Here is a 23630-nt window from a genome sequence, read left to right as displayed (position 1 = left end):
AGGGGCGGGGAGTAGGACGCACGTGCCGTCATGCTCTTTCCCGGCGAATACTCTATCGTAAGGAATGCTTATGTTGAAGCTGTCATGCTCTTTCCCGACAAATACTCTATCGTAAGGAATGCTTATGTTGAAGTTCTCTCACTTGTTTTGATCTTTTCTCAACCAAGGGAGAGTATGGTACCATCGTAGAGGGTACTGAGGTTTCCTCTTTTGCACACCTAGAAAAGGCGGCGTTATGTCAACCTACATGTATGCTTGATGGCTCTAGGCCGAGGCATAATGTCGCCTTTTCTAGCCATGCAAGAGATGAAACCTCAGTGCCCTCTACCAGATGGAAGATCAAGGTAACTGTTAGATGTATATAGTTCATTGTGTACATCCCCATTGTATAAGGGGCTTTTCTGCACTTTATCACATCTGTATATGTACTGGCCGTTGGCCCTCAGTAAAGCTTAGTTGCTCATTATCCAACATGGTATCAGATGTTAGGTTACCCTCTCTCCCGCACGATGCAACTCCATGCCTGCTCCATCCTCGTCGTCGCTGCATCTAGGCCCCGTTCTAGTCCCTGGCCGTCGTTCTGCTTCGTCTTGCCCTCGTTGGATCGTCGTCCTGCTGTCCATCTCCTCTCGAGCGGGTGCTCTCCAGCGAGCTCGGCTGTAGCCCGACGTAGGCCGTGCGAGGCCTTGCCGGCCCTCTTGTCCGGTCTTCTCTGCTCCAGCAAGCTCGGCCGCCTCCGCGGTTGCCTGGTCCGGCCTCTTGTCCGGTCTCCTCTGCTCCAGCAAGCTCGGCCGCCTCTGCGGTTGCCTGGTCCGGCCGCCGCCGCCTCCGTCCAGTCCGCCATCGCCGCCGTCCGGCCCTGGTCCGGCACCGGCCCTTCCCCCGCCCCCGCTAGTCGTCCCCGCCCCCTGCCTCCCTGGCTGCCTTCGCTGGCTCTCTCGCTTGCTTCCTGGTTCGAGGAATTCTCTCGATCCAGATCCAGCTGAGGGGCCGTTGACCAAAAAAAGGCAATAGCAGCAGAGTGACTTCCTCATGTCCTCTTCGGGCTATGTAGCGGTTCCTCGGTGCTCAGTAATCTTCGATGGCACCAACTATGCTGAGTTTGTGGGCTTCATGCGCATCCATATGCATGGACTCCTTCTGTGGGGTGTTCTCTCTGGCGAGGTCCCTTGTCCGCCATGCCCGGTTGCGCCAGTGGCCCCAATCTCACCAGTGCCGCCGGTCCTTGCTGCTGAGGCTTCTCAGGCTGATCGAGATGCCGCCAAGGCTCTCGATGATGCTGCGGTTGATGCTTATGATCAGCAGGTATCCGCCTATTCTGATGCTCTTTCTGCCTACTGGGATGATGTGTCTTCTTACACTCAGTGGTGCAATGATGATGCTCGAGCTGCTGCTGTTCTTACTGCGAGTGTCCTTCCTCGGTTTGCTTCGGAGTTCATGGCCCTCGGCACTGTTGCAGCAATGTGGTCATATCTTTGTCAGCGCTATCAACCCTTCGAAAATGCTCTCTACCTCTCTGTGGTGCGTCAGGAGCATGCTCTTCAGCAGGGTGACTCGTCTGTTGATGAGTTTTATTCACAGTATTCTGCCATCTGGCGTCAGCTTGACTCCCTGAGGACAGTTGTTTGTGGAACTTGCCGTTGCTGTCAGACTACTCGGTCCGATTTGGAGTTTCAGCGGGTTCATGAGTTCTTATCACGTCTCCGCTCCGAGTTTGAGCCCAGACGTGCTCACTTGCTTGCTCGTGGTCGTGTTCCTATCTCGGAGGTACTTGCCGAGCTTCGTGCTGAGGAGACCCGCCTTCGCTCTGCCGGTTTGCTGGTGGTCCCGTCTGTTTTAGCTGCTCGGGCTCATGTGTCGTCTGCTCGGCTCACCGCTCCACCGCTACTTCCCACACCTTCAGGGGGGTGGGTCGCCCTGCTTATACTGAGAGGGGCCGGTCGCGCCGTGACACCTTCTGTGGCTACTGCTCTCGGCCAGGTCATCCAGAGTCTGATTGCCGTGAGAAGAAGCGAGACCAGAGGCGCTCCTCTTCCAGTGGGACTCCTAGATCTTCCTCGACTCCGTCACTCACTGACGAGGACATTGTGAGGCTCAAGTGTCTCTTGGCTTCCTCCGGCTCTTCGTCGACCGGTTCCGCTACTGCTGTGACTGCATCTGCTTCTCCACCACCGCAGGCATCTACACAGTCAGGTACATCTTCGTGGGTTCTGGATTCTGGAGCCTCCTTTCACATGTCTTCTGATTCTTCTGTGTTGTCTTCCCTTCGACCTCTTGATTCGCCTGTTAATGTTCTTACTGCCGATGGCACACCACTTCCTGTTACTGGTCGTGGTCTTCTTTCCACTCAATCTTTTTCTGTTCCTACTATTTCACATGTTCCTCGCCTTACAATGAATCTTTTTTCCGCTGCCCAACTTACTGATTCTGGTTGTCGGGTCATTCTTGATACCGACTCTTGCTCCATTCAGGATCGTCGCATCAAGACTTTGGTTGGTGCTGGCCCCCGGCGCTATGAGTCAGAGGGCCTTTGGGAGGTTGACTGGCTTTGTGTTCCTTCCGCTGCCACCACTTCTGCCAGCTCCCATGCTCTCGCTGCTTCTTCGTCTGCGTCTTTTCAGCAGTGGCATCATCGCCTTGGTCACATCTGTGGCTCTCGCTTGTCTTCTTTAGTTCGTCAGGGCCTCTTAGGGTCTGTATCTGGAGATGTCTCCTTACATAGTAATGGTTGCAGACTTGGCAAACAGACCCAGTTACCTTATTCTACTAGCGAGTCTGTATCTCAGCGTCCTTTTGACTTAGTTCATTCTGATGTCTGGGGTCCTGCTCCCTTTGATTCGAAAGGTGGTCATCGCTACTATGTTTTGTTTATTGATGATTTCTCTCGCTATACTTGGCTCTACTTCATGAAATCTCATAGCAAGGTTCTCTCTATATACAAACATTTTGCTGCCTTGGTTCACACCCAGTTTTCCACGCCCATTCGTACCTTTCGTGCTGACTCCGCTGGAGAGTATATCTCTCAGCTGTTGCGTAGTTTTCTCGTGGAACAGGGCACTCTTGCCCAGTTCTCATGTCCTGGTGCTCATGCTCAGAATGGCGTTGCCGAACGTAAGCATCGTGATCTGCTCGAGACAGCTCGTGCACTGATGATTGTTGCTTCTCTTCCACCCCACTTTTGGGCTGAGGCTGTTTCTGCATCCACCTATCTCATCAACATTCAGCCATCGACTGCTCTGCAGGGTGGTATTCCTATGGAGTGCCTCACTGGTCGCTTTCCTGACTACTTTGCTCTTCGTATGTTTGGATGTGTGTGCTATGTTCTCCTTGCCCCGCGAGAACGCACCAAACTGACTGCTCAGTCGGTTGAGTGTGTTTTCCTTGGTTACAGCGATGAGTACAAGGGCTATCGCTGTTGGGACCCTGTAGGTTGCCGCTTACGCATCTCGCGTGAAGTGACCTTTGACGAGTCTCTCTCTTACTATCCACGTCCTTCTTCCTCAAGCTTCTCTGTGGACGATATTTCTTTTCTTCTTCTTCCCGATACGCCCTGCTATGTGCCTCATGTTTCACCTCCTCCTCCTACACCTCTCCTTTCTTCTCCTTCACCACCGACCCCATCGTCCCCATCCTCCTCCTCCACATCTCCACCACCATCTCCCGTTCGTCAACCTCTCTCACCGTTCCCTCTCCACTATACCCGTCGCCCTCGTTCTGAGGATGCTTTTCCTGACGCGCCTTCCACCTCTGGTGCTCCTCCTTTCACGCCTCCCCCGGTTCATAACCTCCGTGCTCGGCCTCGCCCCCTACCTGATCGCTACTCCCCTGATCGGTACGGTCTCTCTGTTCTTGCTGAGCCCACTTCCTATCGGACTGCCATGACTCAGCCTGAATGGTAACTTGCGATGGCCGAAGAGCTTGCTGCCCTTGACCGCTCCGGCACATGGGATTTGGTTCCTCTCCCTTCCGGTGTTCGTCCCATCACCTGCAAGTGGGTCTACAAGATTAAGACTTGCTCTGATGGTTCTCTTGAGCGCTACAAAGCTTGTCTTGTGGCCCGTGGTTTTCAACAGGAGCAGGGACGCGATTATGATGAGACTTTTGCTCCTGTGGCCCACATGACCACTGTCCGCACTCTTCTTGCTGTGGCTTCTATTCGTCATTGGTCTATCTCTCAACTTGATGTCCAGAACGCCTTTCTCAATGGCGAGTTGCGTGAGGAGGTCTATATGCAGCCACCACCAGGGTACTATGCCCCTGATGGTATGGTCTGTAGACTTCGGCGCTCCCTCTATGGTCTTAAACAGGCCCCTCGCGCCTGGTTTGAGCGCTTTGCCTCTGTGGTGACTGCCGCTGGTTTCTTGCCCAGTGATCATGATCCCGCGTTGTTTGTTCACACGTCTTCCTGTGGTCGGACTCTTCTCCTTCTCTATGTTGATGACATGATCATCACTGGTGATGACTCTGAGTACATTGCCTTTGTTAAGGCTCGTCTTCGCGACCAGTTTCTCATGACTAATCTTGGTCCACTTCGCTATTTTCTTGGGATTGAGATCTCCTCGACCTCTGATGGCTTCTACATCTCCCAAGAAAAAATATATTCAGGATCTTCTTGCTCGCGCTGCTCTCGGTGATGAGCGCACTGTTGTGACTCCTATGGAGCTCAACGTTCAGCTTCGTGCCTCTAATGGTGACCCTCTTCCTAATCCCACTCGCTATCGCCATCTCGTTGGCAGTCTTGTCTATCTTGCTGTTATGCGTCCTGACATCTCCTATCCTGTCCACATCCTGAGTCAGTTTGTTTCCGCCCCCACCTCTGTTCACTATAGTCACCTCCTTCATGTTCTACGATATCTTCGTGGCACGATCTCTCAGCGCCTTTTCTTTCCCCGCTCTAGCTCTCTTGAGCTTCAGGCCTACTCTGATGCTACCTGGGCTAGTGATCCCTCTGATCGCCGATCGTTGTCTGCTTACTATGTCTGTCTTGGTGGCTCTCTTATTGCCTGGAAGACAAAGAAGCAGACTGACGTTTCTCGCTCGAGTACAGAGGCTGAGTTGCGAGCCATGGCTATGTTGACAGCTGAGGTGATCTGGTTACGATGGTTACTTGAGGACTTTGGTGTGTCTGCTACTACCTCAACTCCTCTACTGTCCGACAGTACCGGTGCTATCAGTATTGCGCGTGACCCGGTGAAGCATGAGCTCACCAAGCACATCGGTGCGGATGCCCACTTTGTGCATGCTGCTGTGCAGGATCAGACCCTCGCTCTTCACTATGTACCCTCTGAGCTACAGTTAGCTGACTTCTTCACGAAGGCACAGACTCGAGCGCAGCATGGGTTTTTTCTCTTCAAACTCAGTGTTGTTGATCCACCATGAGTTTGAAAGGGGGTGTTAGATGTGTATAGTTCATTGTGTACATCCCCATTGTATAAGGGGCTGTACACAATGAACTATACACATCTAACACCTCTCCAAGGACTCAGTACCGCCTCTCCATGCAAGAATTAGCAAGTGGAGAGCAACCCGGGAGTCGGAATCACCCAGCTTGACTAGGTCCTTCTTCACCTTTCTGTTGATGCCCACCAAAGCACGGATCGCTGCAATCTCCTGCAAAGAAAGCGGCTTAATGTACATATCGAGGTAAGCTTGCATCCTGTTCGCAGAATGCTTGCTTCTCTTGCGCGACAACACTACTTCCTTGGATGAAGCCTAGATCTTTTCTCATGGTGCTGATAGAATCAAGACTTCTGAGTGGATCTGTCAGGCCATCATGCACAAAGTCCGTCCTCTTCATGTTTCTGAATTCTGCAATGGATTCTGTGACTATGTTTATTTGGAGTGAAGAACAATGTTGCCTTCTCAACACCTCAAAAGAGGGCTCGCGGCTGCTCCTGCGGCGAGTGAGCTCACGTAGCGGCGCTCGCTCGATCTCGCTACTCCGGCCGGCCATGCACCTACCTCCACCAGATTCGTATAGCGGCGAAGCTGGTGTCCGAACTTGGATCTACTATATCTATATCTATACCAATATATAGTGTGTCAATAGATTCAAATATTATCTGTTGGATATGCTCCATCCAACGGCCGATATATGGCAAATCCGAGCATTATCATCCGTTGGATAAAGTTTTCAACTTAGATTCTGCCACGTTGCCTTCTAATTGAGCCCCCAACTCTACCATCTCATGTGTTCTAGAAGCATCTTTTCACATGCTTATCTGATCAAATGTTTTTATACATTTTTGTATATGTGATAAACATTTTCTCTATTCACATTTAACATTTTTCATATGCTTGGTCAGCATTTTACAAAAACAATTATAGTGTTTCTATATTATATATATTTAAAATATTTTAAAGCATAAACAAAAGTTAAAAATAAAGAAAAAACGAAAACAGAACATGTAAAAAAACAGAAAAGGAGGCTGTGGCCTCTGGCGCTCCTGAGCCGACCCATCATGGTCTCACCTTCAGCGAGCGTTCCCAAAGTCTCGCCGAAGGCAAGATATAGGGATGCCCATAGCAACACACCCTAGGCCGCCTAAGGCGAGGGGCGGGGAGGAGGACGCACGTGCCGTCATGCTCTTTCCCGGCAAATACTCTATCGTAAGGAATGCTTACGTTGAAGTTGCCATGCTCTTTCCCGGCAAATACTCTATCGTAAGGAATGCTTACGTTGAAGTTGTCATGTTCTTTCCCGGCAAATACTCTATCGTAAGGAATGCTTATGTTGAAGTTCTCTCACTTGTTTTGATCTTTCCTCAGCCAAGGGAGAGTATGATACCATCGTACCCCCATCGTAGAGGGCACTGAGGTTTCCTCTCTTGCACACCTAGAAAAGGCGGCGTTATGTCAACCTACATGTATGCTTATGCTTGATGGCTCTAGGCCGAGGCATAGCGTCGCCTTTTCTTTTTTTCGAAAAGGGGGGATTCCCCGGCCTCTGCATCAGAACGATGCATACGGCCACATTTATTAAAAAGAGTAAATAAGGTTGAACAAGGTCTTAAAGTCTGCAAACAAAAGGAGCGGCAAGCTCACATAGAGCCTCAATGCCAAAACAGAAAGCCTAACAAGCCACAACCGGCTGGCAAATTAACAGATAGGTAAACTAATCGCCTATCCTATTACATGACCGCCATCCAAACCGGTTGAAGATATCCCGCGCTACCATCTCCCACCGGACAGATCCAGTAACCAAACGTTTCCTGGCCTCCGTCGGAGTGAGTAAGGACCACATACGGATCAGCGCAGTAGCCCGGAATAAAACCTGCAAAAAATGAATAGTTTCTGTTAAAAGCCAAATCATTTCTGCAGTTCCAAATTGCCCATAACAACGCACAAACTCCTACACGAATGTATCTAGCTGTTTCGGAGTCTATCCCAGCAAGCCACATCCCGAATAACGTGTTGACCGAAGTCGGGGGAGTAATGTTAAAGGCAATTTGCACAAAGCGCCACAAGCCTCGTGCCAACGAGCAGTCAAAGAAGAGGTGCTTGATGGTCTCCTCCCGATCACAAAAACTACACCTAGTAGAACCTGTCCAGTTACGCTTAACTAGATTGTCCTTTGTTAAAATTACTTGTTTATGTACAAACCACATAAACACTTTAATCTTTAAGGGGACCTTAACTTTCCAATCCTCTTTGAAACTAGGAATCACACTTGAGTTAAGGATATCAATATACATCGATTTAACTGTGAACTCCCCAGATCTAGTAAGCTTCCACCACAACTGATCGGGCTGAGGATTTAACTGAACCCCCATCAATCTCCGAACCAAGTGAAGCCATGCTTTCCATCGGTCACCCACAAGCACCCTCCTAAACTGAATATTGAGCGGAATGGACTGCAGAACCGTGGCAACAAGAGCCTCACGGCGCTGAACAATACGATAAAGGGACGGATACTGGGTCGCCAAAGGCGCGTCGCCAAGCCACGTATCCTCCCAAAATCAAGCGTCATTACCATTACCAACAATACAGCCATGCAAGAGATGAAACCTCAGTGCCCTCTACCAGATGGAAGATCAAGGTAACAACCATGTCGATATATTGATCCTTTTGGTTTCGAGTGGCGCGGCAAAGAATACATGTTAGGCAAAATATTGTCGAATATGGGCATTCGAGGTGACCACATGGATAGCCCAGCCTTCGCCCCGTATGTTGGCCCTTATTATAGGTTTTAATTCATATTTTACTACGATTTTCAGCTCGAAAAATTGTCGAGGAAGAGTATCCAAGTTAAATGTATAATTTCTATTGCTCAACAACAAAAAATAACTAACAGGATACGACAACAGTAATAATCATAATATAATACTAATAAGATGCACCTTGTCCAGAGTACAGACAGACTGTTGTAAGCTCGAGAGCACAAGCCACATACCATTGTCAAGTTTTCTTTTTCCCTACAATATTATATGTATATATAGATAACAAAAGAAGAGTCTTTGATACCCATGCATGACACTAGCTAGCTAGCCACTAGGAGTGGGTATCAAGGCCAGCATCTGGTTCTTGATGATACCCATGCACATCTCGATCTCCCTGAAGATGGGTACGTTCTGCGAGCTGCACGGCTGCAGCCGCGACAGCGCCGAGTCGAGGATGTGCGCCACCTCCGCGGGGTGATACTGCTTCTCCGTGCAGTTCTGATGAATCCAAATGATGGCCCATTAAATTTGTTAGAATTCATAAGATGACCAAGAAACATTGTGACAGAAGAATTCTCAAGAATAAATGATTTACTTACCTGTATCATCAGGATGGTCGCTACACAGGACGAAATCAGCTCCGACGGGAACTGGGCTTCGGAGTCGCTGCCGTTGGGCAATACTCTTGGACTGGAAATGTTATTAGTTGCTGCAGCAGGGTCGAAGCGGCCCGAGGCGCTGTTGTCTGAATTTGCCTGCCCCGAATCGGGAGGTATCCGCCTTATGCCGAGTATGCTCGAACCAGAGCCGGTGCCACGGAGGTTCAGATTGTCTAGTGCTTCCCCTATCTTGGCAAAAGCGTTCTCTCCTTCGCTTACTTTGCACATTGCCTGGTTAGACAGAGAAAAAAAAAGGCACAGAGCAAACATGAACATTAATTAAAACAAAGCACAGACTTGTACTTCAGAAATTGCAAAGACAGAATTAAATAGGGACATGGAACAACTCTACAAGCTGAATGCTCAATGTATCCAACACTAAACATAACTACGCGGGTAAAGCAGACTACAGAGCATGTAGTGCACATACGAAAAAGATAATGTGCTGATGATTAATGAAACTAATTCTGCCTCTTTACTTCCCTCAAGGACTGAACTTTACATATATGATTGTTAGATATAAGAAAACTTGGTTGTCTTTGCTACGTATGTACATCTTCACTTTCAGTTTCACATATTCTACCATTTGCAAAATATTTACTCTTCAATTACCAATTTTAACATATTGCTCAACTGGTTGAAAAGAGTTTACTTTCCTTCGTTCTGATAACACGTATACTTATGATTATTACCATGCAGTGAAACTGATCTTTACAGGATGCTGGTGGTGATGATTCGAAGTATATAAAGGCATGAATATATTATATTCAGAACATCAAGGACTCCTGGACTGGGAGGCATAACATGAAACTGACAGAAATACAAGTGTGACTGTCTAACCTGAACAGCGACATCAACCATCGTTTTAGCTTTGGACCTTGAAGTCTCAATAATTTCCATTACTTGGGATCCAGACTCCTGATTAATATAACCAAAAAGGTTACTAGATGGGTCTGGTGTTCTGTTAGAAGCTCCACCATTTTCCATGGATTTATTAGGATATGACTGCGTTGGCTGCCCATGAAATGTGTTCCGTTGCCGCAGACAAAGCAGGGCTGAAGCCACCTGAGTATGAAAACATATTGTAAGTACATAGAATTCACGAACGGAACCACTGCAAGTAACACGTAGAGCTGGGAATTAATTACATGATCATTCGAATCTCTCAGCTGGACAAGAACCATGGCGTATTGCTTCCTGAAGTGCTCCAAATCTCTAATAATTTCCCCATCCTTTTGCTTTCCAGACACTTCTTCGTTCATGTGCCTCAACTCTACCAGCAAGGCTTCCTACAAAAGATTATATAAGTTCACAACATAAATACAGCTGGATACTTGAGTCGAGTAAATATCCCAAAGCATTAGATAAAATTCCAGACACAAGCTTGCCTTCTTATCAAGAGCACGCGATAGTTCAGCAAGAGCCCTTATATCTGCTTCTCTTTCCTGAATCTGTGACAGCGTACATGGCTGGCCGTACATTGCCTGTTGTGCAGCGACTGTAGCCTCGTTTGCTGTGGTTTTGGCCTGTGCAATCGAATCAAATGCATCCCCCTGCAAGGGAACAGTTAAACACTGAGTATACAGATTATAGTAGCTTGCTTCATTTAAATACTTATGGGGTTGCTTCATTTAAATACTTATGGGGTAACAGTTTCACCAGCACTGTCAAAAACTCACATTTGGTATGAATCTTGGTGCACCTCCACCACCATACTCTTTGGACCGATCCTCAAACTTTACTTCTGAGAAGCTGCTGTAGTATTTATTCACGATATTTTGGCGTCTCAGAGACTCAGGGAAATTTTCCAGTGGGTGTAACGGCATACAATCAATATCCTGCAAAGTAACAATTTCGTCAACAATAACCATGTTTGGGTCAGTAACAGCAACCTATTTGACATACCACATATTTCATCTTTACATCAGTGTTTCTTATTATATTCCAACAGAAACAAAAAAGAATCAGTTGGCACTGAGTCACTCAGGTAGAAAATTCTTCCATAAGCATGCGCCTTCCCTGGATGCAACACAGGTGAAAGCATAGTGTGCAAGAAATGCAATTCACATAGTAGCCAAAACACAGGATGTGTACTCCACACATTGATAGGCATTGTCCTAGAATGTGCGGTCAAATTATTTACCTTTGATCAATGATCCGTTTATGATAATTTAGATTGGACATAAGAATAAATATTGGTAGATTATTGTCTAGAAAGAATACGCTTGCCATACTATAATTCTTTTAAACATTTACAAATAAATACAGTATAAACTTGTGGTTGAAATTGTGTTCTGGACACAATGTGGATGTCCAAAACAAAACTTCTTTGTGACTATATGACTAAGAAATTGCTAAAGATTCCCAGCAAAATAAAATAAAATTGACAGCACCCAAAAGCAATGCCAAACAGTTTTCAAAGCAAAGACAGGGGTGTACTTGGTCTAAGCATACTCAAATGTAAAGAGTGAAGCATTACAAAAATGTATTATCCTTGTTTCTCAGTTCAGCATTAAATACTTGCTCCCCTAGCCTTTTGGTTCATCCACACAGCCATACATCACTACCAAAGTAAGAGAATAGGTTTACTGAAATCATGCATTGCGGAACATATCCAAGAAATCAAAATATACGACAGGAAATGATTTAAACCAGAAGATATAAAATAAAACATACCACCAAAATAATGAAAAGAAACTTGATAGACATTGGTTACCAACTTACCATCACAAACTCAACACCCAGCTCCGGACGATCAAATTGAACCCGACAGCGACTACGGTCAACAGTCAAAACACCCCCATCATGAAGTTCTCTTGTTTTGGGATGACAGGCTATAACACGCTGCCCAACTGCTAAGGGCCGAGCAAGATCAGTTGGTAGACCTTCTCGAACACCAGACTGAAGTTCAGCATAGTGTTGTCTGACTGACTCGCGATACTGAGAAAGCTTTTCCCTCTCCTCTTGTAAAAACTGCTTTGACAATCGACGTGGCTTTCCAAGAGAACTGCAAAACAATAGACTCAGAAAAACAAACGAAGCAAAAGCAAACAAGGCAACTGAAGATAACAGACCTCCTTATAACACCCCACTCGACACGAGTCAGCCTTGGTACATGACCCAGCTTTACATGATTCAAGTACTCCACAAATTCACTCTTCGCAAACCATGGATAATCAATTGCACTATAGAACCACTCAGACATGCACCATCTCCGGAGGAAACGTGAAGATAAGCAGTGAGAGAGCTTGTCCTGCAACAGGTCAGGGTAAATTTAAGTTGTAACTTTCACACCTTGCAAATGATGGGATGCATTGATCAGCAAACTTATGTTGATAAAACAATATCAAACCTTGAGTTCAGTAACGTTATTCACTGGGTAGGAAACATTATCGCACGAATCATCAGCGCCCTCAGCAGGCTTGCTCTCTGGAGCAAGTGCTTTCAAAATGCCTAACTTGCGCCGGCTTTTAGACTTTGATGCCGAGTCCGATTGCTGAGTTATTGCATTTTCTGTCATGTCCACCGTATCCATGGCTTCTTTTCCAAAATCAGCATGTGCTGGAGAACTTTCCTGTGCTTTGGACTTGTTTTGTTTTGAAACTGGACTGACATGAGTATGCCTACCTTTATTAGAAGATACCTTCCCTTCTTCAGCGGAAGCCTAGCAAATGAAGATGTACAAGCAAATTTATATTCATTTACACACACAGGAGAAAAATAAAAGGTAAACTTGGCTATGTCAGGTTTAGAACAAATCCACAAAGCCTGAGGTTCTTAATTTGTTGGGAGTCACTGTAGTGGTAGTAGGTCACCCAGGGAATATTTACAAAAAAGGCAGGATGTTTGGAAGGGGGATACTTTGTCAATAACAAAAGAGTCACTTCGATTAAGGTACGTCTTAGCAGTACCCTGTTTACTATATATCAATGTATTTACTTCAAAACTATCTACCACATGGATAAGAGAAGGAGAAATTTTCTTTAAAACAAAAGGTCATACAACAAAAAGGTATCATCTCCTAAGGTGGAGAAGCTGCCTTTTCCCAAGGTTAATGGAGGTTTAGGGATTAAGGATTTGTGAAGGCCTAATTTTATTCTTGCTGAATGGTGGTGGAAATTAGATTAAGGGGTCTGCAGCAGGACATTGTCAAAAACACATATTGGCAGCCTCTTGATGTCACAGATGAAAAACAGACATAATCTCCTCGTTGGACTGATTTGTTGACTGAAACTATATTTCCAAAAGATCAAAACAAATCTGCACAATGCGGCCTGGTTTTCAGAAGATTATTTATTATGCTAATATATTCTGTGTTATATAATCAAATGGACAAAACTGCAATTACTGAGACTGCGGTACTAAATCCTTGCTTCAATCGTGCATTGGACTTAAATGCAAAAGAATCAACTGAAAGTTCGTAGTATTTTAGATGAGAACTTGAGAAGTGATTATCAGGAACCAAAGGAAAAGACAAAACTACAAAAGGACAGCACACCTCGGTCTTCTCACTATCTTTTAGTGTATTCTTCTCATCTTTGGAGATCTGTGCATAAAGCAACAAAATATATGCACATCATAAGCAGCATAGACTAACAATAATGTGGCTTGTGTCATATTGAATAGGTACAGTTTTGGAAATACCTTCAGTGTGGAAGACTTTCTTTTCTTTTTCTCCATTTTAACACCACATTTACAATCATCCTGCTTTACGTCAGAAGTACTCCCGTCATGATGGTGATCTTTAGAAAGTCTAGCTTTTTTCCTGGTAACCACCTCGTTGCTTGCAATTTCTGACTGCCTTTTGATCTTTTTCGTTTTTCTGGGCTTATCTTTTTTGTCAAATAATGATACTGCTGCAGGCACACTAGGCTTATCATCAGATTCATTGTCTTTGCTTCCATCCTTAAACTGTGCCGATGATTCTGGAAAATGGTTAGGGGTAGTATCAGTAGCACAATCAAACACAGAACATTAACATATCAATCAAAAGTCAACTCTGCAATATCATTTTTTATCCATATCTTTTGTGAGATTTTCACATGAAAGTGTGACGGTTAGAACTTACAAGCAATCTACCTGTGGACCTGGTTAAACAATTTGTTCACTTTAGTTACAAAGCTTATTATTGAGCAGTATCCCCAGTATGTAAAAGTCTTGTGTCGCAAATAGAAACCGGCAAATTGAGTGAAGTGTGTTGCACGTAAAACAGATTGAACGCAGCACAGCAAATCTTTGTTTAGAGTATATATCCAAGGCAGAGCACAACTACAGCGTTGCCCAGAAACTAGTCAACTGTAGACAGGTGCTTAATAGCATTATAATATTGATAAAACAAGAAACATTCATTGCATCCATTTCTTCCAAAAGACATAAAGCAACAACAGTGGTGCAGGCATGTTTAGAGCTGTAGGGTCTAAAAACAGCCCTTGTGTGGAAAGGAATTGACACAGAACTTCTTAAATGATTAGAGCTCGTAGATAATCAACTCTGACTCAACCACTATGCAGCACTGTCTCGTAGCTTTATCCCTATGACTGTATAAACTTTCTGTATCTCCGTGCAAAAACATAGTGAACAGGAATGAGATTGGCAAACTAATTTGGTTGCAACAACCCAAGTACTGAACTCTGCTAAATTGTGCATTGCATTTGCATGGTTCTACCACATAATTAGAGAAGTTGCATGATAATGGATAAAATGAGGTGCATGGAAATCGAGTAATGGAAGTATAGCTCACAACATCTGAAATTAGCACCATAGATAAGACTAACCAGATTCAGCGATAGAAGAAGGTTGTAGAATATTCACAGAGATATCAGCTAATGTATGTAATGCGTCGAGAGCTGACAATTCATCTGCAGAACAAAGACCAGTCAGTCAAACAGGACCAAATATTTGGGCTATGTAGATATCAAAGCAAGAAATACAACAAGTTATCCTCCTCAGGAAGTTTGTAGGCAGATTGACTGTTTATTTTGCAGGATGCAACAACCCAACAGGACAATCAATATTATGAAATAAAAACTGATGATAGACAATGCCAGCACAGGGCATACTTATTTTTCATCACATGGTCAAGAAATGCTGCACATATAAGAAGAAACTCAACCAATTTGTCCACCTTGCTGAATACTATTGCCATTTGACAGTTAGGATATGTCTATATTGTATTCGGTGGTTGAGAAAATACTGCACTGCACAACTTTGTAAAAGATGAGACTCAAGCCCCTTAAACCACCATACTGATAGTTTCACACATGCTAGAAGCCTAGAAGAAATAATGCTATGACTGTATTTCAATAATTTAATTACTTTTGCCCAAAAATAAAAGATATTGTTAGCACACACATACCGCCAAAAAATAGTTGGCGGCTTCTTTTGTTTGATTTGTTAGATGGCCATGAACCTTTACTTCCAAATACATCCAAATCTGATATATCCTTGGCCTTTCTGGAACTACACCCTTCTTCGGTGCCACTGCAAGCCTCTCTGTCATCCTCGAATTGATCGTCTGTTTTGTGTGCAGCTTTCTTTCTTCTCTTTTGCGACCTCTTAACTTTTGGCTTAGACTTGCCAGACGCAGAACCTTCGTTATTCAGAAAATAGGAAGCATCTTTGGGATAGTCGCCAGTTTCTGCTTCCCTGCTTCCTAAGCTACCTTCTGGATAATCAGCGTCTACTTGAAATCCATGCATCTTTGAACTTCCCATCTCTGAATCTGCATTCTGCAAGCATCATCCAGAAAATCTGATTATGCAATTACTTTGTGAGACGGGTGACCTAAAGATAAAGAAGAGATTATGGGTTCTTACTTTTCTGTCGATACTTTTACCAGGAGACAGGAACATTTGACCACTGGATCTTCCAGATGTTTGAGAAACCTGAGGTGAGCCTCTTTGACAGACCTCTGCCAGAGCTAAAGCAGCTAGAGCACCTTCTTCATCACCATTATTAGCATCTGGTTTTGCTTGTCTATTTGATGGACCTATCTTGTCATCTCGGTACATGCTTGCAACAGGCACTCGTGGAGTCCTTTTTCCAACAGCACGGGGCTTGTTACCTACAAACAAGTCTAGACAAGTTTCAGACCTCAATCCTGTTTTTCTTTGTTCAAGGAAAGTAAAAGGTGCACCATTGTTTGAACTAACTTCAGCTCCTGCCAGAGAAACTGAAGCTACAAAACATGCCAAGTATATATAATACTATCATGACTGTAATCCTGTGAGATCTTTTACCAAAACTGTTATGATCATAAGATAGTAGAGAATTCTAACTTAGAAGTTTTGATAGAAAACTGTAGGGGGAAGCCTCAACATTTGACACAACTAAACAAGAACCCAAATTCATGTCCGTAAGGACTTGAACCCAGGTTGTGGGATTGTCCATCCACTCCCCCGCCCAAGTGAATTAGGCTTGCTTCTAATTCTAGCTTAGAATTAGTGTGTTGTTGCTGCTTTGCTATAACATACTGTCAATTAGAAGTTTACGACAAAACATAGAGGTATCCATATATATTAAATAACAAAGGAAAACATAAAACGGTACACAGATTTCTTGTAGATTGTGAAATGTTTTCTGCTCACAGTTTCATTGTAGATTGTGAATTGTTACAGTAACTACCATGCTAACGTAGAATGAATTTGGACATAGAAACTTTTAGTGAATGAAATTGTGAACTGTTTTGTGTTTTCCTTTGTACTACCTCTGTATCAAAATAAGACGTTTTTGCAGTTCAATTTGAACTGCAAAAACGTCTTATATTTTGATATAGAGGTAGTACAAAGAACTTTATTAGATCCAAATGACAAAACTCTACTAAAAGATAAACTAAAAGGAAATACGAAAAGAAAAGGACACATGCTTCTTTGATTTCAATGTTCAAATTACCTCCAGAACGTTTCTTCTTCAACAAAGAAAGGCATCCATAGCTCGATGAAGCAGGCTGAGATTGCAATAGATCAGGGTAACGTGTATCAGATGCCTTCGACACAGACTGAAGCTTTGCACGGCCACGCTTCTGTGGCTTCCTAGAAGTTTTTGGTGAACCGTTACTCTCATGATCACTGTTACTCCCATCCTACAGTTCAGAACAGATGTCCATAGACATAAACATTCTTGATAAACGCAATAAAATGATATAGCATACTGACAGACAACTTCTCTAAACTGAAGCAAAGCTGCTCGAGCCACATATGAAAACATAAGTGCTACGTCCACCATTCACCTATGTGTTGTAATCTTCTTACGAGATAAATTCATTTCACTTAATGACGCTGAAGTAATTCCTCAAAAATGTTGCTATAAATGATGGACAAGCAATGGAGTCTGCCTGGAAACCATTAAATAGCTTAAGCTAGTCAACACAAATGACTATTACAATCTTAATAGTGGAGCACCTACGCATTTCAGTACAACTATATTATTAGGTGCAATAAATAGTTCTTGGTCTCAGAATCTGCACTTGATATAGTTTTTGCATATATCAAGAGTCGAATAACATTTCATACACTGCTTCTGGAATTCTTGTTCTACTTCCATAACATTTTCAGGTAAACTACAGTACAGAAGAAGCTTTTGAATATTATAGCCGTTCAAGTTTAACCTTACCAAAATATTATAGTGATCGGTCATCATCGCTATCAACCCTGCAGCAGTAGCAGTTCCCTCTGGAAGAGACAAATATGCCTGGACATGCAGCAAAGCTTGGTCGATTTATCAGCATAACCAAAAATAACAGAAAAACTTGAACTTAGCAAAAGAAAGACAGACACATGCAACATGAACTGTAATACTTATACGATCTATTTGACCGACCTATCATGAATGCATCAGTGCATGGTGGGGGATATGGTTGGAAAAGAAATGGATGGAATCCGAGATCTTGGTAGATGAAACAGAAAATTAGTAGATGGAATCTTATGCTATGAATATTTCAAGTATTGCTTTGCTAGAGATTATCCCACTGATCTACAAGAAGCAGAGCATCATAACAGCAAATTCATGTCACAAATTTTAATCGGGATTGAGAAGTTGAAACTAGGTGGTGCATGAAGTGGAATCAAGTGCAGACAATTCAGAAGAGCCACCGTATACAAAGGAAAGCTGGGATTTACCCTATTCATGTTGTAAAGAGCCTCCACCATATCAGATGTTCTATCATGGACAGCACCAGCCACCTGCAAGTTGTTTTTCATCAGTAATATGAATAGAGGTCTCAAACTAGATATTATTAATCCTTGCCCAAGACACCAGCAGGATCAGAGGAAACAAGACTGGTAACTTTGCCAGGCTAGGTGGCTTCTTAGGACCAGAGATACAGTTAGCCAAAAGATTGGCTGGCCAGAGTAGGATTTTGACTAAGCCGGCCAAGTCAGATTTGGGTGTGCACTGAGTTGAATCTTGGCATTTAGCTGACTAATCCCACTGCCAACAGTCCCGGGGGAATCCAAGGTGGGTACAACACTGACACTACTACTTGAAACTCACACGGTTGAACTTTCTTAAGGAATGCAAGGATCTAACAAAATATATTATTGCTTATCGGTAGGTGAGAGAATGATGTACGCATAATAATAATATGGTGCATTAGCTTCTCATATACTGTGTACATGATATAACAGCATGACCTGATGGATTACCAAAATTATTTTCCCTGTTTGTAAACCACATGTATTTAATAAAAGGGACCCTTAACAGAAAAAGGGAAATAACAAACATGTAGTCCGAGCAGCGACCCAGGTACACAGGACCACATTGCTGCTAGATATAAGGACTTTCTCAGGTAATCATGTTGATGTAGGACAGTACAACGAAAAGATGGCATGTGGTTGCCTAAATAACAAATTTCTAACTCTTCCATAAAAGTAATACCACTGTACAATAGAGGGTAGAGATCAAACCTTCCTCCAATCTTTTCCATATTTTCTATAAGCTGCATAGAAGCGCTCCAACTCATCTTTGCTCCACTGAGAACCAAGGTCGGATAGTTTCTTCTTCTGCAGATAAATGTTTCTTTGATCAATGGTCAACAATGTAATTGATATAATATAACCCACAGTGATCTAAATAAACAAAACAGATAAATGCATTACTGCATTAGCAATCCCCAATCCATGCTTGAAACTTCTTTCCCAAGGAAATATAAGGCAATTAGAAAATTTGACAATCCTTGACAGTGCACACCATGTACCAGATCATGTGAGCAAGCACAAGTTCAGACTTCAGAATAATACACGATAAGGAAAAAAGAGTAAGTTGCATGCGGGGAAAAAATATTTGTTTGTTGATTGACAAAAATATAATGTACATATACTGTTATAGTTGTCCTAATTGTTACATTTAGCAAGCATGTTAGTATCTAATCTATGCTACTTGCATCTTAATAACATCACACAATTGTACATATCATACAGAAGTAGTGACCATTGAAAACATATGGCAAGCAACATAGCACAGATTTTATAATAAAACCGAGATAACACCAAAACTCCGATAAAACCAGAGGCTGACTGACTTTTTTGTCCAAGTCATACCACTGGCATGTAATTTGGAGCTGCCATTGTTAGCATTTTGCTTATATTGTTATACATGTGCGGAATTTAGATGAATCAAATGCTGATTTAAGACATTTTCAAGACACTGCTGAGTGCAGATACTTACTCGCACTTTATTTTTATGTACAACTGTTGCATCCTTTTCCGGCCAATCTTCATTAATTTTGGCATAGCGCTTGTTTACATTTCTCACTTTTCTGGTGGAAGACATTGAAACTCACAGAACTGCCTGAAAGTCTGGAAGACAATTCACTTGAGATTAGCCAATTTTCTTCAGTAGCTCTTGGATGAAAAATGCAAAGGAAAACTGAATAAAAAAAGAGGTAAACAGGAAGGCTAACAATATTTTTCAGAATAAAACATGTATTTACATACACAATCTTCATGAAATGTTATATATAAGGGAAGTTTTTTTTTTGGGCGGGGGGGGGGGGGGGGGGGGGGGTAGAATGTTATGTACCAAAGAAAAGAACCACTCTTGCAAAATACAATTAAATATTTCTATTTAGCTCTGCCATCAAAAGAGCCTGTTAAGTTATCCATCTCCACCCTTAACTCTACCATTTTATATTTGAATAAACAGTCCCAACCAAGCCTAATCTAAGTATACGCAGCAAGACTGCTATTTTTTCAGTTGTTGCACAGCCTAGCCTTCTCTTCCTTTTCCCCTGGACTGTATTTACTTCATTTTCTTCCAAACAAGAGACAGCCTGTCATTCCTTCTATTCCAGCCGAGACACAACATAAACATAAATGCACTCACACATCGATACCCCAGGCTAAATGAACCATAAATCATTTTCCACTACAACAATTTGGCAGCACCCGTTCCCTTCCAGAATCTCAGCGGAATTAACTTTCTTCCACACCCGCTGAACTTTCCTCCGCAGTTTAGGAAGAATATATACTAGGGTTTCCTGCAGCGAATTGGAAGAACGGTAAGAAAGGATAACCTGGATCTGGATCTGGGAGAGAGGGGGCAGCAGGGGGGAATCGGCGTTAGGAGCATGGGCTGGCGCTGCTCCGGTTGCCGGTGGGGCACCGGGCCACTCCTTACCCCGGCGATGTGCCTTCAGGAGAGGACAAATTGCTCGATCTGTGTCCGCTTAGGGTGTGTGTGAGTGGAGGTGAGGGTGGGTGGGGGGGGGGGGGGGGGGGGGGGGGGGGGGGGGGGGGGGGGGGGGGGGGGGGGCAGGATAAGAAATAGGCACCCGGTTTATGGGGTGAAGTGAAGGAAAACGCGGAGCGAACGAACAGAAGGGCAACAGAATGGTAATTTCAGTAACAGGGTGTTCTTTAGGTGCAAAAGGGAGGTTCTTTTGATGGTCTGCGCCCACGTTTCTACATATAAATACCATGAGGAATCAGTTAACAAGTTCCAGGATCGTATACCTTGCTACAATTACAACATGAATAAAAGTCAGCACGCGGCACATGATTAATTTACATGACCAATTTGTAATATAAAAGGGTAGGAAATAACACTCAGACGTACATTCTTGACGCCCAGGTGGTAATTAATTCTTAGATGCAAAAAAGAACTTTGTGCTTTTGATGTGTCTACTCAATCTCTTTCCGTCTTATCATCGACGTACGGCACACTCTTTCTGTTAACTTGTGACTAATTAGTAATTACCAGCACTTCTGTTGATTAATTTCAAGTGTGTTTGACAGTTGTTGAGGGCACTTTATGGTTAAGATGGGGACATTGGGATCTTGGCATGGACAGATAGCTAGAAGTGTGTAAGGTGCATGCATTAACACAAAAAAGTGTGCGTATAATGTTTGAATATGGTCAAACCATGAGTGTCACACATACGGTGTTTTCTGGTCACTCTACTAAGTGGTTCCGTTCTATGGATAGCTCGATAAAGTTAAAATAGGTGCATCCTATACTGGCTAGCCGACATGATCGACAAAGCATGTAGGTTTAGCTTTAAGATAATCGAATGCCTAAGTACTAAAATGCATCACCATAAACTATAGAACAGATTGTGTATTTGCTTGGAATCTTATTAGTTATAACTTCTGCAAAATCAGATGATGAAAAAATTATGAAGTTGCTTAATTGTTCTCAACAGTGAAAGCTTGCATTGCCCTGCTGAACTAGGCCAAGCGTCCAGAATCTATCCTTGCATGGTGACTACTATGTGCCCACAGCAAGATTCTGCAACCTCACCATGGTTGGATGTTGACTAGGTCATGTAAGTTGAAGAAAGAGGCGTTGTACATAAAAGCGAGTGTGAGATCGTCGGAGTCGGGAGAGTCAATGAAAACCTTCCCAACATCGTCACTTGTCAAGCTGAGGGAGGCCTCAAGCCCTAAGTGCCCACGAATGCTATCGTCATCCAACATTCCTGCTCGATACTGTTGTTGCTTGTTTGTCAGAGCAGCTCCGAACAGTCTATACAATTAGGATGATTTACCAAAGCTTGATGAGTAATTTAGACTGGAATTGGTTGAAGTGTGTTTTTGCCTAACTTGACATTCCAGGAGATTCAGATGCGCACAAATGACATCTAGTTTTGGAAGGACGAATTTTCAAAGTTTGGTGCCCGTGAAAGTAAAAGCTAGCTGTTCCATTTCAAATACTTCTATGAGAGCACTCCCATTTCAAATACAACATTCCGCACTAAACCTGACAAGGTTAAGGTGGGGAGGGCAGGCCTGCACACTCGCCTGGAACATGTACACACTGGAAAACACTTCAGCGTGGAAGGTTCCTTCCGACACGAAAAGAGTGTTGCAACACATTCAAGGTCACAGAATGAAAAGGTGTATTTGTCACTCAATCTCACACCTTAAAAAGTATGGGTCCCACCGGTGGCTCCCTTGTATTTTGGTTGGGGTCTCCAGCGAAGGCTTTCCTAATAAGGCCAACACGAAAGCTCACCAATGGCATGAATGACTCCTTTGAAATAACGGCTCACAACTTCACCGCACCTACCAAAATCGCCCGTCCTGAAGCACCTTGCGGTCCCTAAAGGCTAAAGAGTCGGCAGAATTGGAAGGAAGGTGCTCTTCCAGTTCCAAGCCTAAGCATGTTCAGACAGATAGTGTCATTCTTCCATATTTGATCCTCGAGATTAATCCCTTGTCATCCCATCACTATTGTCATATAGTCCTGTTGTCCATCCACAACGCAATATACTACAAATTGTAATTTTGTTGGGGCATTCTACGCAATAACTGCTCACTAATGCCATCATCCATGGAGATAACTAAGCATACATGCCACAGCCGAACAAATTACTAGCATGTTTGTCTTGTTGTCCATCCATCGATAATTCAACATTACAAAAGAGAAACACCCTCTGCCAACAACCTAACGACATTTAGATGCCAAACCGGCATGCACATCCTGTGCCGAGCATTGGTGTTAAAAGAGGAAGTAGATTGGGAATTAGGGGCGGGAAAAAAAACCTCGGATTTGGCGGGAGGGGAATCGAGGGGGCGGAAGGCGCGGCCGTGAAGCACACCCCCCTGCGCGCGCGTCGAGCTCGCGTTCGTCCTCGGAGCTCCTGCAGCAGGAAACCAAGGGAAATGTCACGCTGCTGCTGCTCGACCGCACGCCTAGGGAAATGCCTAGCGCCAAGGAGCTGCCGCCCCCGCTACTACCACAGCCGTGCCGCGGCCCCCGCCCGCCTCCCGCGCGCGCGCGCGCCGGCAAGCAGCTGCCCCGCTCGCTCCGCTAGGGCGCGCTGCCGGCCCCGCTCGCGCGCGCGCTTGCGCTTGCTCCGACCTTCCCGCCGGCCGTCTGCCCGGCCCGCCCTATGCGCGGAGAGAGAGGGAGGAGGCGATGGACTCACCTGGCAGTGGAGCCGCCGCGGGAGGCCGCGGCGCGATCTGCGTGCGTCGCCGCGCGGGTCGGAGTCGGAGGAAATCGATGGGGTTTGGTTCGCTCGAGGTCGAGGGTGGGGAAAGTGGCTGGCGCACGCACGCAGGGGGCGGGCTGCACCCGGTGCACTGGACGGAGGACACCGTCGGTTCAAATTTGAATTTTTCTTTTTCTTTCTCAAAAAAGAATCTTCTGAAGAAAAAACTACTATAGCAGGTAGGCACAACTCTCTTTTTTCTTCGAAAATGGCTCGAATCAAATTATACAGGTTCACCAGAAATACAAAGAATTCCAATATTATTATTATTATAATAAATAATGTTTCGGGGCCATCAGGACTAGGAAGCGCCGCCATCCGCGAGGATCGCTTCTTCCACATGCCTCCCGGCAGTACAAAGCACCACCGAAACAAGGGTGA

At 44.3% G+C, this 23630-nt stretch overlaps 1 protein-coding gene across 3 annotated transcripts; it reads right to left on the bottom strand.

Annotated features, from left to right (window-relative positions):
• Positions 1–8295: 8295 nt before the first annotated feature.
• On the bottom strand, positions 8296–23333 carry LOC125506833 (protein ALWAYS EARLY 2-like). Of its 3 annotated transcripts, none has more exons than XM_048671541.1 (21): positions 23184–23333; positions 22798–22895; positions 19481–19611; positions 18721–18816; positions 17935–17997; positions 17429–17506; positions 16709–16898; positions 15634–15893; positions 15174–15546; positions 14593–14676; positions 13463–13743; positions 13317–13364; positions 12171–12482; positions 11893–12071; positions 11543–11825; positions 10498–10656; positions 10207–10371; positions 9967–10107; positions 9659–9883; positions 8759–9049; positions 8296–8657 (listed from the first exon to the last, which is right to left on the bottom strand). In XM_048671541.1, exons 3-21 carry the CDS (start codon positions 19583–19585, stop codon positions 8484–8486), a joined length of 3507 nt encoding a protein of 1168 aa, XP_048527498.1. In that variant the 5' UTR covers positions 19586–19611; positions 22798–22895; positions 23184–23333; the 3' UTR covers positions 8296–8483. The 3 variants fall into 3 exon arrangements, with proteins under 3 accessions (XP_048527498.1, XP_048527500.1, XP_048527499.1); XM_048671543.1 differs by having other exon boundaries at positions 15634–15881; XM_048671542.1 differs by lacking the exon at positions 22798–22895 and having other exon boundaries at positions 23184–23327.
• Positions 23334–23630: the final 297 nt, after the last annotated feature.

Source organism: Triticum urartu, chromosome 5 (genome assembly GCF_003073215.2).
Source record: "Triticum urartu cultivar G1812 chromosome 5, Tu2.1, whole genome shotgun sequence".
Lineage (NCBI taxonomy): Eukaryota > Viridiplantae > Streptophyta > Magnoliopsida > Poales > Poaceae > Triticum > Triticum urartu.
The sequence above is the reverse complement of the archived record's forward strand: the minus strand, read 5'-3'. Positions and strand labels throughout refer to the sequence as shown.